Below are 15,141 nucleotides of genomic sequence, written 5' to 3'. Positions count from 1 at the left end.
GGGAACAAATATAGATCTCTTCCAGTCAGTTGGCCAAGTGGTTGTTCTCCAGATTTCTTGGCACAACTTGGTGAGCACATCCAGGGCAACATCATAGTATTTAAAAAAAAAAAAAAGAAGACAGAATATTTGAGGAGCAAGAGATGAAGCATCTCCCTGGCAGATATAGAATAAAGATCAACAACTTTGGTGTAAGGCATCTCCTTTACTAGTTTCTTTTATCTGACATCACTTACTCAAGGTGGTTTTGGTTTTTGCTTTTTGTATGTGTGTGTGTCCAGTAATCACATACTTAGCTTGAGTATTTCTTTTTAATGGATTATTTTAAGGAAGCATTAAACATATGACTATCGTATAAGAGGAGGAATAAAGAAGTCAACTGTTGTTGAGGTATAAACAAGTCAACTGTAGGAGTAAAAATAGAAGGTTTAGGCATAGTTGTATCTGCTCAAGTCCTCACTGTGTTATATAAGAGTGATGTGTCCTTTAGAACGTTAATTAAGTTCTTTGAACCTCTGTTCTTATTACAATTAAAATAATCCATACCCAAAGGGTTACTGTAAGAATGTTTCAAATAAATTTATAATAATTATTACTAATTGTATAGACATTATCTAGCTCAGAGTTTGGTGAACTCTGGTGATGGGGTCCATAGGGAGTTGCCAGGCTGTTTGGATCTCACCATGGTCAGAGATGAGCCGTCTCCTCCTGCGTGATTTACAGCCTCAGACACCCACTGGCGGATCGGCTGTCTGTTGGTCCTGATAGAGCAACACGAGGGCAAGAGCATAGACTTAGGTTTCATTTAATTTCTTGATAAGCAGGAAAGTAATTTCTTTATTGTCTTTTCTTTTTGCACATAGATTCAAACTTCAGTACACTGGGAAATCAATTATTATCATTACCAATGTTAATAATATTATAAATATCATAATTAATATAATAGTATTACTCATTAATATTAATAACAGAAAGAAAAACAAAAGTCATTTATTAAACAGATATTATATTATGTATTTGTGCATGTGTGTTGTTGTTGTTATTGTTGTTAAGGGCTAGTGAGTCAATTATAACCACTAGTGGTCCATGTGACAAAATACAGCTACCCACTGGGTTCCCTAAACTATAATTTTTAAGGAGCTGGTTGTAATATCTTTTTGCCTACAAAGCTACTAAGGTTGGAACGACCAACCTTATGGTGATTGTTGCTGAGTGCTATCAAGTTGGAATCAACCCAAAGTTGATGTTTAGGTGGGTGTTCGTTCAGAGGCAGTTAATCACAGAGGAGGAGATTGTCCATCTTTCTCCCACAGATCAGCTAGAGGCCTTGAACCGTGTGCCTTTTGTATTGCAGCACAGCTCCTTGACACAAGGCCACCAGAGCTCCCTAACCTTTTGGTTAGTAGCCAAGAACTTAGCCATTGTGCCACCAGCACTCCTGATAGACCTGAAAGTTGGGTTTTGCATACAATCTATTATGCAGTCATTTGCTCATTCAACAGTCTTGACAGTGCATGAACAGATCTGATATCAGGGGAAGAGACTAGTCTCCTCACAGTGTATCAAGGGCCCTTCTCATTGTCGATACCCACAGTCTCCTGTCTCCCCCCCCCCCCCAGCAGATTGTGTGGCACTGGGAAGATTCTATAGGAATCATAATGATCAAAGCCTTGTCTCAAGCTGAACTGTCATTATTGCAGTCAAAAAACCTCTCAGCTCATTCAAGGACAGTTTTACTTGAGTCCAGAGCCTGCGCCAGCATCTCTCTGCTGGCCCACGTTACTAATTCAACTAATTGCAGCAATTACAGGAAGGAATTGCTGGTAGTGAGGGAAGCCATTATGCTGTTCCTGAGCAGACTGCATTCATTCCACACTGTTCATGAGTTATGCCAGTCAATAGACTTACAGCCTTCAGAGCACTCAGTTGAGACCACACACCACACGCATTGACACACTCTCAAAGCATTGGTACCTTTCTGCCCTAGCTTTGCATCATTTTCCTGCTCTGTTCTACATTTTGACTTTAAACATTTACATCAAAGCTAAGATAGAAACATGCTGCTTGTGATTTTTCAGGGATATGCTAGACTTGAGCCACCTGGAACCCCTTGGGGCTCCTCAGCTTTACGTGTTATGTTGTTGCCAACTGGGACTCACGGGAAGACTGTGAACAACAGCTGAACCTTGCCTTCTCCTGTGCCAGCCTCAAGATCTTTGACATACCCAAGCCTACTGTTACAGTCACTGTGTCAATTCATCTTGTCAAGCACCACACTCTTTCTAAGACCTTCACAGTGTGATGTCTTTTACCAAGAATTGGCCCCTCCTCATAACATTCTCAGAGTATGAGAGAGAAAGTATCACTATCCTAGCCTCTGAGGAGCATCGTGGCTTCCCTAATTACTATTACGTGTTGGCAAATCAGAACTGGCTCACGGACCAACCCTCCAGCCAGTTTTCAGAGGCAGCAGGATTGCACGTGAAGAGATTGCCTGTCTTTCTCCCATGGAACAGCTGATGGATTCGAATTGCATACTTTTGGGTTCACAGTGCAGCTCTTTACCCCCTACTTAGGCAGCCACCAGAGCTCCCTGGCTTCACATAGACCCACTCAGTTATCTGGACCCAAAGTCCGTCACAGCTCATAGGAGTTAAAAGCCCTCTAACCTACAGTATGCCCTGTTTAGAAAAAGGATTCAGTAAGCTCATGGGAGGCAGGACACAGCGATATGTCTTTGAAGCCTTTGTTTATTAGTTTCCTTATCTCTCTCCCTCTCTCTTCTCCCACCCATTATTTTTCTCTGACATGCACAGCCAACATCAGATGACCTTGTTTCATCTGCTGAATGTTCTAGCGATGATGAAGACTTCGTTGAATGTGAGCCGAGTACAGGTAGGTCAGGTCAGTCTTGTTTTGCTTGCTCTCTTTTATTTTCATTTGCAAAAACCAATACATACATATATATGTGGATATATACATGTTTTATATATTATAGCGTGTTAATGTGTGTGTATTTCATATCTATATATGTATAAGCATACATATATAAATATTATTATATAAATGAAAGCATCAAATCCCATGGAATGAGCCCTGAGGGGGATAATGTATGGAGGAAGCCTTAATTAGGAGCAATCAGCTCTCTCAATTAACCCCCAACAATGCCAATGTATAGCAGCTAGTGACTCCTCTGAAACTGATAGCAGATGGGGGACATGATGAGGTTGATTTGGGAAGGACACCCGAAAACCTATGACCCTAAAGTGGAGCCATCAAAATTGGAAAACAACATCTAACTTCATGAATTGTTCTGAACCCACGTCACAAATGAAAGCAAAGCCTCCTGTTTCCATGGGATTTTGACAGCAGTTAACATGGTGCAGTTATACTAATTTTGTTCACTGTATGTCTGGAGAACTTATGAAGTAATATAATAGAGTCAATCAAAATTAGTACTAAACCATGCATGTCAACGGCTGTGATGCTTTAAAAATGAGCCTTCTGTGCTGAAGTTGAGAGGACTTTGGCAATTAGAAGCTTCAGTGTGTTCCCTTTTTTTGAACCCAGATACATTTTGATGTTTTATGGTCTTTCTTTAGGGTGAGTGAGATATGATATAATGTCCAGCCGGCATCTGAAATCCCTTATTATTTCCTATCAACTTTTCCAAGTCGTCTGCTTTGAGACTTGCTATAAGCAAAACATTTATATGTATATGCATATATACATAAACAGATATATATGTATATATAGAGGTATATAAAATAGAGAACAGATATCATTGAATTTCTGTGTATGTTTAGTGGAATTAAAAGCTGGAGTTGTGTTAGGATCCCTTTTTTTAGAAAAGACTGAATGACATAAATAGAATTTCCCAGTTGATTCTTTTTATTGTTTGATTTTTCTTCTTCTTTTTTTTTTAAAAAAAAAGGAAAACAAAAGGCAAGCCATTAAACATTTTCTTTGACTAATTACAGGGAAATTTGAACTTCATGAATAAAAAGAAAAGCAAAAAACCAAACAAAAAATATATATAAAAAAAAAAGCAAACAGAAAACCCTGCATTTCTTGTCCCCAAATGATTAACAAGTGTGGAAGTCTCACTCCTTAATGACTTGCAAGTACCTTTGGAACCAGGAAGTTCTATGAGCTCTGGGCTTTAGAGGGACAGATAACTTATATGTAGAGCTTTCCCATTCTGCTCCTTTGTGACTTCATTTGTGTGGAAGTAAAGTAAATTTGACCTGGCGCACCAGATATTTTACAGGCTATCAAGTGCTAATATCAGTGTGTTAAAGTAAGTTTTAGCACTAAAGGGGGGACAAACTGAATCTGTGCCACAACTTAGATACCAAATTCTTATTCATGAATTCATTCATCTGCCCATTCATTCATTAAAGAAATATTTCCTGAGCACTCAGGCAGGATACAATGCATGTCCTGATTGGAGTTCTTCATATTTTAATAACGTTCACAAATGAGCTGTCAGGAAATAGAATAAAGGGATTTGCTGTCTGAATTACCTCTCCGATATCATTTAGATCAACAGATATTTTTGACAGTTAACCATTGATGGTTGACACCATTCTAAGTATTAAGAATGCAGGTATGAATACATAGTGATCTCTAAGATATGATGTTCAATTAACTGATTTCTGGCTAATAGTTTAATAGCCAGACTTTTAATTTGGATTATTGTCCATCATGAACCTGATTTTTCAGCACGCTGATTCCTTACACACACTGCCTCCACCGTAAAAACCTCGACAGTAAGTCAGAAGGTTTTCTTCCAGATTTAAGGTCCACAAGACCTACCTCTCCTCAAGTGGTGGGTTGATATTTGCTGTTTGGTATTAAATTTGCACAAAGGCAAACAGGAGTAAGCACCAAGCTAAGTCTATTTGTTTTTTATGTAGCTGCAAGCTGTTTCATCAGCTCCAAAATCAAGGGGCTCGGTTCAACATTAGCATTTCTGAATTAACATGCTTAGTCTATCTAGTAAGTGGAGGATCAAAACCATTTTTAAGACAATCTGCTGTGTTCTGCAGGGGGCCTCGGAGTAGGGGAGCTGGGTGAGATCTGTAAATTAAGTACATTACTGAGTCTCTACCTTGAAGAAGTTGATCCCTTCCCCTAGGATTATTCAGCTCTTTACATTTGAAAAATAAGCATTTCCTCTTTCTAAATTTATCAACCCAAAAAGTGTTCCTGGTAAGTGATTCGGATAAACAGGGGATTATGTCAGAAGCATATTTATACAGGAAGGAGACAGATACTCCTGTTGATGCCTAGAGAGAAGAGATTTTGCTCTGGAAACCTGATTACTTGTGATGAGGGTTACAAGCATAGAGCTTTCAAACCCTCTTTTGCATTCCATAAGAGAGAATTCCCCAGCCATTGTTTTGTAGTTATTAGTTGTCATCCGGGAGAATCTGACCCATCGTGACCTGATGTACAAACTTAAATGCATTGCCATTGAGATGGAAAGGACTCTGAGTTGACCCTCTGTTGGTTTTCAGAGGTTGTATGTCACATGGGAGGAGATCGCCCATTGTTTTGCTGAGTTAAACTCATCTACAGGTGCTTAGAATCACAGACAGGCGCAGTCTTTTGATTAGCAATACCACACCCTAGCAACCAGAGGTCTCCATGTACAACACAATAAAACCCGTCTTGAGCCTGTGTCATCCTCACTATCTCTGCTGTGTGTAAGCCATTGTTGCAATCACGGTGCCAGTCCATCTCATTGAGGGACACCCTTTTCAGTGGCCGCCTACTTCTGAAGCATGATATCCATTTCCAAAGACTGGACCCTCTAGATAGTAAGCCCAAAGTATGTGAGATCATGTTGCAATATCCTAAAAAACATCCGGCTTCACTTTTTCAGGACATTTGTTTGTCCTCTTGACAGTTGATGATATATTCGTTATCCTTCACCAATACTCCTATGGAAAGGCATGAGTTTTTCTAGAGACTTCTTTATTCAGTGTTCAAATTTAACATGCACAACTGAAAATATGAAACAATTGAAAATACTCTGATTTGGGTCAGTATTAGTGTTGAGGCACATTTGTCTTTAAAATGACAGCCGGCCTTGCTTTTACATTTCCCAGAAACATTTAAGGACTAAACATCTGAGCAGTGAAGCCAGTAGGGTCTGAAACTAGGTCTTATTCTACCTAAATGGAAGGTTCCGATTGTTCAAGCAGCAGTAGGAAATGGTGACATTTACATAATCTTGACTTAAACTGGTTCATCCTGAGATATTATATGAATACTGAGATTAAAATTCAGTTATTGACACACTAATTCACTACCACAATTTCCAAAAATTATACTTTTCTCTTTCAGGACTAAGTCCAGACTCAACTTGACTCACTACCCCAGCTGTGTTCTAGTGTATTTTCTACAGCTACTGACTGACTGATGCAGTGACTGCAAAAATGAACTTGAGTGAGCATGATGGAGATTATGAGGATGGCTAAGAGTAGGACAATGAACTTGAGAGAGCCTGGTGGAGATGATGAGGATGTCTAAGAGTAGGACAAGTTTTCCAGCTGTTATAATTGTTGTTAACACAAAGGCACTGACAATAACTGGTTTCTCCCACTCTATTAGCCTTCTTATTGTCATCTCTTTCTCTCTCTCAGTTACTAGACATTATGATTCTTGTTTATAGTTTAAATGTTTTTAAATTATTATTTAAATTTATTATTATTTCTCACAGATGTAGGCAGTATAATGTCACCTTTTATTTTCATGTGGGCTTCAGCATTCTAGTGAAATTACTTTCATAATTTGATGTTCATTAAATCAACATGGATTTTCAAGGTGCTGAGTTGGAGTCAGGTGTAAGCCTCACAGTGAGAGCTCGAGGGAGGCACCATGGTGGCATGGTGTTTAAAGCACTTGATGGCTAACCACAAAGCCAGAAGTTCAAACTCACCAGCTGCTCTGTGGAAGAAAGTTTTCGACCTTGGAAACCCTGTGGGACAGTTCTACTCTGCCCTATAGGGTCAACTAGGATTCAATGATTCAGCGTCAGTCAGTCTGCTTTGGCGTTGGTGGTTTGGAGCAGCTTTGTTGTATCACGGCCAGGGACAATCTGTTTTGGAGTTTGGCCAATATAAGCCAAGAAACCTTGCATTTAATAGGTCTCAAATTCCCATTGGATATTTTCCTGCAGAACTATGTAAATAAGAATAACAAAATTACCCAAATAATGAGATCAAGCTCAATTAATATTTGGTGATTGAATTAGTATGACTCTCAAAATATCTTAGAATTTTAAATTGGAATATATGTTGCATACATCTAACTTCATCTCCCCTTAAATGGCTAAAATAAAATCTATTGAATCCTTTAAAACCTATCATTCCATAAAGGAAACATTGCCTAATAAAATCTACATTTTTCCCCCCACAGAAAGGATGTTCTCATTCCCTCTATCCCTTCACAGATAAGATCGTATTTTCTGAGCATTTGCTTTAAGGATTCAGAATTGAATTTTTAACTATAAAATCATGATGAAGCGTTCTGCTTCAATTGAAAACATTCAGAGTCTGTTTTAATAGCTATTTAAGTACCTACAGGTGAATATTAGGCTTTTAACTTTGCTAAGTTATAAACTTTGACTGTGTTCTCCACAAAGTAAGACAGAATCTACTTAATATTTCCAATTAGTTTCTTTGCATATAAACCTTCTCTTCCTAACCACATGTAGCTGTTATTAAATTATGCAGTAAACTCATATTTCATTGTCCTTATTTCTTTGGTTCCAACAAGAAATGTAGGTTTTTTGGAAAGGGGCCAAATAATTACCAGGAAATGGAATTCCTTCAGGAGCTTATGAGGGCCAAATCGCGATTATGACCTTTAGGAAATTCACATTTGTGATCTAAAACATAAGACTAATTCTGAAATAGTGAATACACAAATAAAATCAAAATGAATGCATTCTTAGATTAACCAGAAATTGCAAACTTCCTTTATTTTATAGGTTTACTATCCCAAAATTCTAAAAACACTCGGTGGATTGCTAGGGAGTTCAGAACAGATAAGACAATGTTGTTGTTATGTGCCATCGAGTCGCTTACGACTCATAGCGACCCTATGTACAACAGCCCTAAACTCGCACTGTCTCTGACACTCCCATCCCAATTATCCCAGTCACTGAATCAATCCACCTCATAGAGGGCCATCCTCTCCTGCGCTGTCCCTCCACCCTCCCAAGCATGATGTCCCTCTCCAAGGACCGGTCTCTCCTCACAACATGTCCAAAGTATGTTAGATGGAGCCTCAGAATCCTTGCCTCCAATGAGCCTCCCGGTTTAACCCTTTCCAGGACGAATCTGTTTGTTTTCCTAGCAGTCCATGGTCTTCTCAATACTCTTCTCCAGCACCACAGCTCAAAGGCATCAATTCTCCTTCTATCCTCCTTGGTCATTGTCCAACTCTCCGATGCATAACAAGTGATTGTGAAGACCATGGATAAGACAATATAAAAAGAAATTCCTCTTCACCTGAAAAGTGGGCATGGCTATAATTATCTACCATATTGATTCATTCATTTGTTATCCTGGGGTACATTTTTCTGGTTGTCAATTAGCTAGGCTTTTCTCTGTCAACTTTTGCTGAGCGTCCTTTGATCAAATCTCAAGGGACAACACTTCCACCAGAGACCAGACAGTCAAAGGGAGTAAAGATGAAACACATCCCTCTATCTCTAGGGCTTTACTAAACAATGTTCATAAAGGTTGTATAGAGGGGGATGTTTAAACTCATGGCAGTAATCGGAGATCACAAAATAATTACTGTTCCCAGGGTGGTTCTCAGATGCATTTTTATTCATCCAGTCTACAGTCTTAACATTTGCATTTGGCTTGTTATTGGCACTTTGTTCTTTGTTAGCCAGGCTGTAATACCCAACACAGTGTGAAGTGAAATTTAAGCTTGGCATCACACAAAGAGTATAGCCATATTTGTGTTTTCCAGGTGGAGCTACGCTCTTAATCTTTATCAGCTTGAGCTGTCTCAGTAACATATTTATAATATGAAAACCTGGCTCTGAGTTGTTAAATGAATCTGAAAGCATTCAGGCTTTCATTTGCTGGAACACTGTAGAAAATGCAGCTGGAAGCTTAAGACAATAATAATTTTCTAATGAGGGATAAGGAGAAATACAGCTTTGGTTTATCAGGATCTATAGATGACAAAAATAAAATGAACTGATAAATGACCCTGCAAATGATGTTTCTATCATATGGTTGGTTGTAGTAGTACATTTAGGGTCATTAGTGGTTTCAGCAAGCTTGAAAAGGTAGATATTTGTGTGTTTTTATTGCCAAGAAGTGAATACTCATTTATTCATTCATTTCATTTTAGAAAGATTTTCTATATGGGAAGCCATGATTGCTAGATGAAATCTTATTTATATTTCATTAGTCAAGTGCCTACTCAGTCTATAGTGGCATATTAAATGCCTACATAAAATATTTTACAAATGCTTCAGTATCATAGGATCCAGATTTCATTCTGAGGAACTCCATTGCACAAGGATCATGGAATTTTAGAAGACAAAACATTTTAGCTTTGCAATGAGGAATGTACGTAGATGTAAAATTAATGTATTTGATTCATTATTATTGGCTACAGAATTTAGTCATTTTTACATTTGAGTTGTAATGCATGTCCAATATATATAAAAATAAACATTACTTACATATTTAGGTCTAGGTTTGCTCCTATCTAATTTGAAAGTTCTTTAATGAACCTATAAATTAATATATTCATGAATATACTAATGGTATAGCTGCTGCTTTTATTAACCTAAAATGATACATTTCATCACTTTTTTCAAGTTCAACTCCATCCTAAGCCAAGGGGGAAAAAATTTAAGTCCTTGAAATAAAGATAAGCTCTTTAAATACTAATAATAATATATGTGGAAAACTAGAGGAAAACCAGAAATATCAGTAGAAGACAAATTTCCTTATATAGTGTATATTTTGGGAAGTTAATAATTTAGATTTTATGTGAGTATTATAGGAGGTTCATTGGTTGACCTTATAAATATTTTGGACAACAATTGCATAACTGATTTAAACATAAGTTGAACATTGAGAAATCCTATTCAAGTATATCACCCAAGATTTCATGGTAGGAAGTAAAGAACCTATCAGATCAATATGTAAATTTAGTTGCTTCCTTCTGAAAGTTAAATAAACTGCCTGTTTATGCAACACACTGGGGGGCTATTCAGTACAGTTGAATAAGTGCTGGACATACAAATATAAGAACAGACTATTTTTGAAGAGTTCTCAGTTTGTTAAAGAAGGCAGCTATAAATTAAGAGGGAACGAAGGTTCCTTTTCTAACAAAGCTTAGAAGAGAAAGAAAAGGAAGAAAGTCACATGAACTCACAATGAATGGAATTGCTTAGCATTGTGCATATTATGAAAACTCAAAATATGTCTCAGCCCAAGACATGTAAGAAAAATCACAGAAGTCACTGTCAACCAGTGATAGCTGCAGTTGGCCCAAAGACCAGGAGTGGAGATCTTCATTATTGTGGCACAGACTTTCTAATCCATTAGGTCTAAAAAAATCTTTTTTAGTTGCAAACTGTTCTTTGAACCTCACATATGCAGTATGGTAATAAGGACACAGGTGGGCATTGTGAAGGCCAAAACTTGAAGCTCAACTCATGAGAACTTCCTGGTTTCAAATGCTGATGCAAGTAGTACACAAGGAGTGATGTAATGAATCATTAAACAAATCAAAAAGTGAAAAAAAAAGAAAAAGAAGAAAAGAAAAAGAGGGATTGGGTTTTATAAAAGAAGTTTTTATGAACTTATTTTGGTGCTAATTTTTTCTCCCATAGCCCCAAGTATATGCATAAGTACTGTGAGTGTGTGTATATATATAAATCATATATATATAAATACATATATGTATATAATAAATATGTACTACCTTTCACTCCATATATACTCATATATGTATTCACAGTACACATTATATGAGACTAATATAAGCAGAGATTAACAATAGCCCCTACCATCAATCACATGTTTACACAGAAATTCACGCCATCATTCTTAACTGGCCTCTGCCAACATAGGTATGCATGATACTGTTATAAGTTGTCAAACAATGCATGTTGATTTTACTTTTACTTTATTTTCTTTTTGTCATGATTATAATGGTGATTCCATAAGTTAGTTATCCTTGGGAAGGGTGGAGAGAAAAAATTATACAGATATATCTATACATATATGCACATCTGTGTATATGCATATATAGATATATACCTGGTATATATTTAAGAAAACATTTTCTGTCATTTCACCTCATCTTGTGCCGCATGAATTTTTGGTGGTTTACTTTATTTTGTTTTAATTCATATTTAGTATTTTGATCATTATGGCTATTTTTAGCTCATTGCTATACTTTCATGAGTAATTTAATCACCATTTAAAAAAATACTCAAAGTAATATAGATATACAAATCAAACAAGGCAACAAAATCTTTTCTTGCCATCCTAGTCTTCAATTTCTCCCTCTTCAGCATATACCTGCAGTTTTTAGACTCAAAGTAAGACAAGCCCCAACAAATCCAAGAAAGTTGTGTACAAAAGAATGAAATCCCATTGTTTTCTTCTTCCTCTTCCAACATATAATTTAGCCTTTCATTTTCTTCCTTTCCCCTTTTTTATTTCCCTCCATATCTGCACAGGCTACATCCCTCTACCCTCCTCTTTATAAAAGTGTAAATAAAAGATGAAAAATCACCAAGAAACTAAATAAATAAAAAAAGAAAAACAAGTAGCAGCTCCCGAGAAGCACAGCCTCCCATAAATTTCAGATGGCATAAAAAGAATTTTATTGCAGACTAGACTGTTTGTTGTGTCTTTTATTTTCTGACGAGCCCAGGACCATTGTGTGGCATGCAGTGACGGTTGTGTATCTAATCAACTAACCATGGCCTCCATCACCAATGCATGGCTGTAATGATGCCATCTCGTGTTCCATTCAAGCGACACATCCACGCTAACCCAGCAAGTCCAGTGTATGAACTGTGGGGGATGATTTTCTTTCCTAATTATGATTTCATGGGTTCTCATTTTTATTTCCATTGGGTCACGGAAGCCCCCAGCGCTGTTCGCACAGCATCTCTGTATGGTTTTGTTGTGAAGTTTGCTTTTCCTTGACACAGCAGTCAAGTGTATATCTTTTGTCTGGCACATCTGTCTTGTCACTTTGTCTTGGAGTCCACTGATGTGGTGGTGTTCTGTGATTCTGTTCTCTGTTTGTAATACGTGGTTTGAAATCCTCTCCCTTTATTTCTCACCTCCCTTATTACCTCTACTTTTAACCTTACTCCCAGGGAACTTCACAAAGGAGCAAAACAAATTCTCATTTTAATTGTAAGAGTGTTTAATTGTCATTTACATTTGGAAGTTACAAATTGCATTTTTGTAAAAAAAAAAAATCTAACTTAAGAAAACAAAACTTATAATAGGAAATTACTACTAATAATAGCCAGTCAACAATCACATCAACAGTACAAGAAACCCTTGTTGATTCCATTGGAATGATTAAAACGCATTATTATTAAGGGGATTTATGTGAGAGCTAATTTCCAATGAGTTTTGTTTTTCATAGATTAACTGTCTTCTATTCAGAACCTTTTCTTTAGGCACAAATTAACAGAGGATTTTTCAGAGAATTCTAGTGAGGAATGACATTATCTTTGCTGTACAGAACAGTGCCTGTTCCTGAAGTGGTGAGGAATTTGTGAAAATCTGAATGTGTTTTATTATAAAATCCATTTATATTTATTTATTGGCCTAAAATATGAATGTATTCAGCAAGGCATCTGAGAGGGACAAAAGCTTTTTTAAAAAAGACCAATACACTCTCTCTGACTGATAACTCTTTCCTATTTCAAGTTAATGTTATCTTTGATATTTCTAAGTATGCACATAGATATGTTATAGTATAAATCACAAATTCATAAAACACGAGTGAGCCAAGACTTTCACTTGGACCTTAATTCTTTGTATCTGTTTCCGAAGTATATGGCAAACATAACACCTTGTTTATGAGGATAGATTGGATTTCTTGAGACAGAAGCAGACGAAAGAATACCGTTAACTTTTAAAGATGATGAATAACACCTGTGATTATTCCAGTACTTTGCTGCATAATTCAGAAGGACTTGGTTTATTTGATGATAATCGAATGAAAATGATACTTTGTTATATCATCTTCACCCATTTATTCATAAGTACTGAGCAAGAAAACAATAAGTTTTTCATCTCAGATAATAGATTAAAGATTTTGAAAATGGGGCTTAAAAGAAGAAGTCCATATGTTTAATCTGCCGAAAAGAAAACTTCATGAGGCAGAAGGCTCTAGGATGGGATGTTTCATACACAGCAGGCTGTTGTTTGTCTCCTGAGTTTTCCAAAGTTGAGGGAAATAGGAAAGTAAAGTAAGTGGAAATTAAAATCCCAAGATGTGTCAGTGGATGGCAAATGGAAAACATAGCTGTTTGAATCTACCCAGATATGCCTCTTAAGAAATGCTTGGCAAGTGGTTTTCAAAATCATTGAAAATCCTAAGAAGCAGAGTTTTATTATGACATACAAGAGCGCCCATGAGTTGGTATTGACTTGGAAGAAGAATGGGGGGAGAGGGACAGAGAAATAGATGGAAGAAAAAAATAGAAGGAGAGAAGGATGGAAGGAAGAATATGAATTATGAGTCAGCTGCTGTGGAATGCTAACAAATGTTTAAGAGTTGCCACATATGCACCAACTCCTAATCTGTAATGTTTGATTATTTCCATTATGAAAATAGTCTCTGCATGGCTGCTTGGAAGCCACCGTTATGTGAGCACTGAACTCGAAGAGATGGCTCATAAATACATAGGATTTGTAAGATACAGCTACAAGGCTTCTGAGGTTACTAACAGCAAACACTGAGTTGATTCCAGCTCATGGTGACCTTACATGTGCAGGGGTGAACTGTTCTGTAAGGTTTTCAAGGCTGTGACTTTTCTAAGGCAGATAAGCAGCACTGTCTTCTTAGGTACCTCGAGGTGAGTTTGAACCACCGACCTTTGGTCTGGTAGTTGAGCAGGTGGCCATTTTTGCTACCCAAAGAATCTTACAGCTATTATAGACATCAATAACCATAAGAGCAGTGATGATATCAAAATGTGGTAAAATAATTAGGCCATGATGAATTTTACCTCAGAGCAACCTTGAAGAAAGACTTCAACCACTTCTGAAGAGATGAATTCTCTAACACCCAATGGTGCACAATTCTATTCCAACACAAGGTTTCCATAAGTCAGAACTGACTCAGTAGGAACTGATTTTTAGTATAATGTATTTTATTGTAATGCCATACTTTTAAGTTTTGATGATGGCAGTGCTTACCAGTCAGCTATAAAAGATCCTGAAAATGTAGTGATGAGCTTTTATGAGCTGAATGGTAAGTAAATGTAAGGTGTGTTTATTCCCTTTATTTTCTGGTTTGGGGTTGAGGCTAGGGTGTGGCTGGGCTCACAATAGGGTGTGAGTTGAGTGGATTTGGCCTTGCCTTTAAAAAGGCTTTTAGCTGCCAGTCTGGGGCTATTTCCAGGACAGGAACATTAGAGGATTCTGCAAAGTTGTGTTTTCTGGTTTGAGGTTGAGAGTAGGGTGTGATTTGCCTTTAAAAGGGCTTTGGTGTCAGACCCATCTACAACAGTGGCACCATGCAGTATTTGTCCCTTTGTGACTGAGATATTTCACTCAGCATAATGTCTTCCAGGGTCTGACATCAGGGTGGGGGTATGACAGAAAAAAACTGGATAAATTATCTATATTGAAACAGATGAGGGAAAGAATAGATTAGAAGTGATATATGATGGAGTATTATGGTTAGCACAGGAATCCAGAATTAAGGTTGCAGAGAGAAGTGTACTAGGGGTGGGGGGTGCGGGGAAGGGACGTGGGAATTGTATACTAATGCAGGAATTTTTTTTTTCTTTTTTTCTCTCTTCGGAGGGGGAAGCGAGCTGGTGGGGAGGGGTGGGAAGGGAGAAAATTGCAGCAATGAATGAATGGAAATCCAAAACCTCTG

General features: G+C 37.4%; 1 protein-coding gene across 7 annotated transcripts in view; it reads left to right on the top strand.

Moving 5' to 3' along the window:
* The window catches only part of NRXN3 (neurexin 3), a 2,203,380-nt gene that overhangs the window by 2,135,593 nt on the left and 52,646 nt on the right, over positions 1-15,141 (top strand). For 3 of the 7 annotated variants that reach the window (XM_006884638.1, XM_006884639.1, XM_006884640.1), the window contains one exon: positions 2,817-2,895. In XM_006884638.1, coding sequence (XP_006884700.1) covers positions 2,817-2,895 — 79 coding nt within the window. Of the gene's footprint in view, positions 1-2,816; positions 2,905-15,141 lie in introns of all 7 variants that reach the window. The other 4 variants (XM_006884636.1, XM_006884635.1, XM_006884637.1 and 1 more) reach the window with 2 other exon arrangements.

Source organism: Elephantulus edwardii, unplaced genomic scaffold, assembly GCF_000299155.1.
Source record: "Elephantulus edwardii isolate Elephantulus edwardi_28Jun2011 unplaced genomic scaffold, EleEdw1.0 scaffold00037, whole genome shotgun sequence".
In the NCBI taxonomy this organism is placed as follows: Eukaryota; Metazoa; Chordata; class Mammalia; order Macroscelidea; family Macroscelididae; genus Elephantulus; species Elephantulus edwardii.
This window is presented reverse-complemented; position numbering and strand designations above follow the sequence as displayed.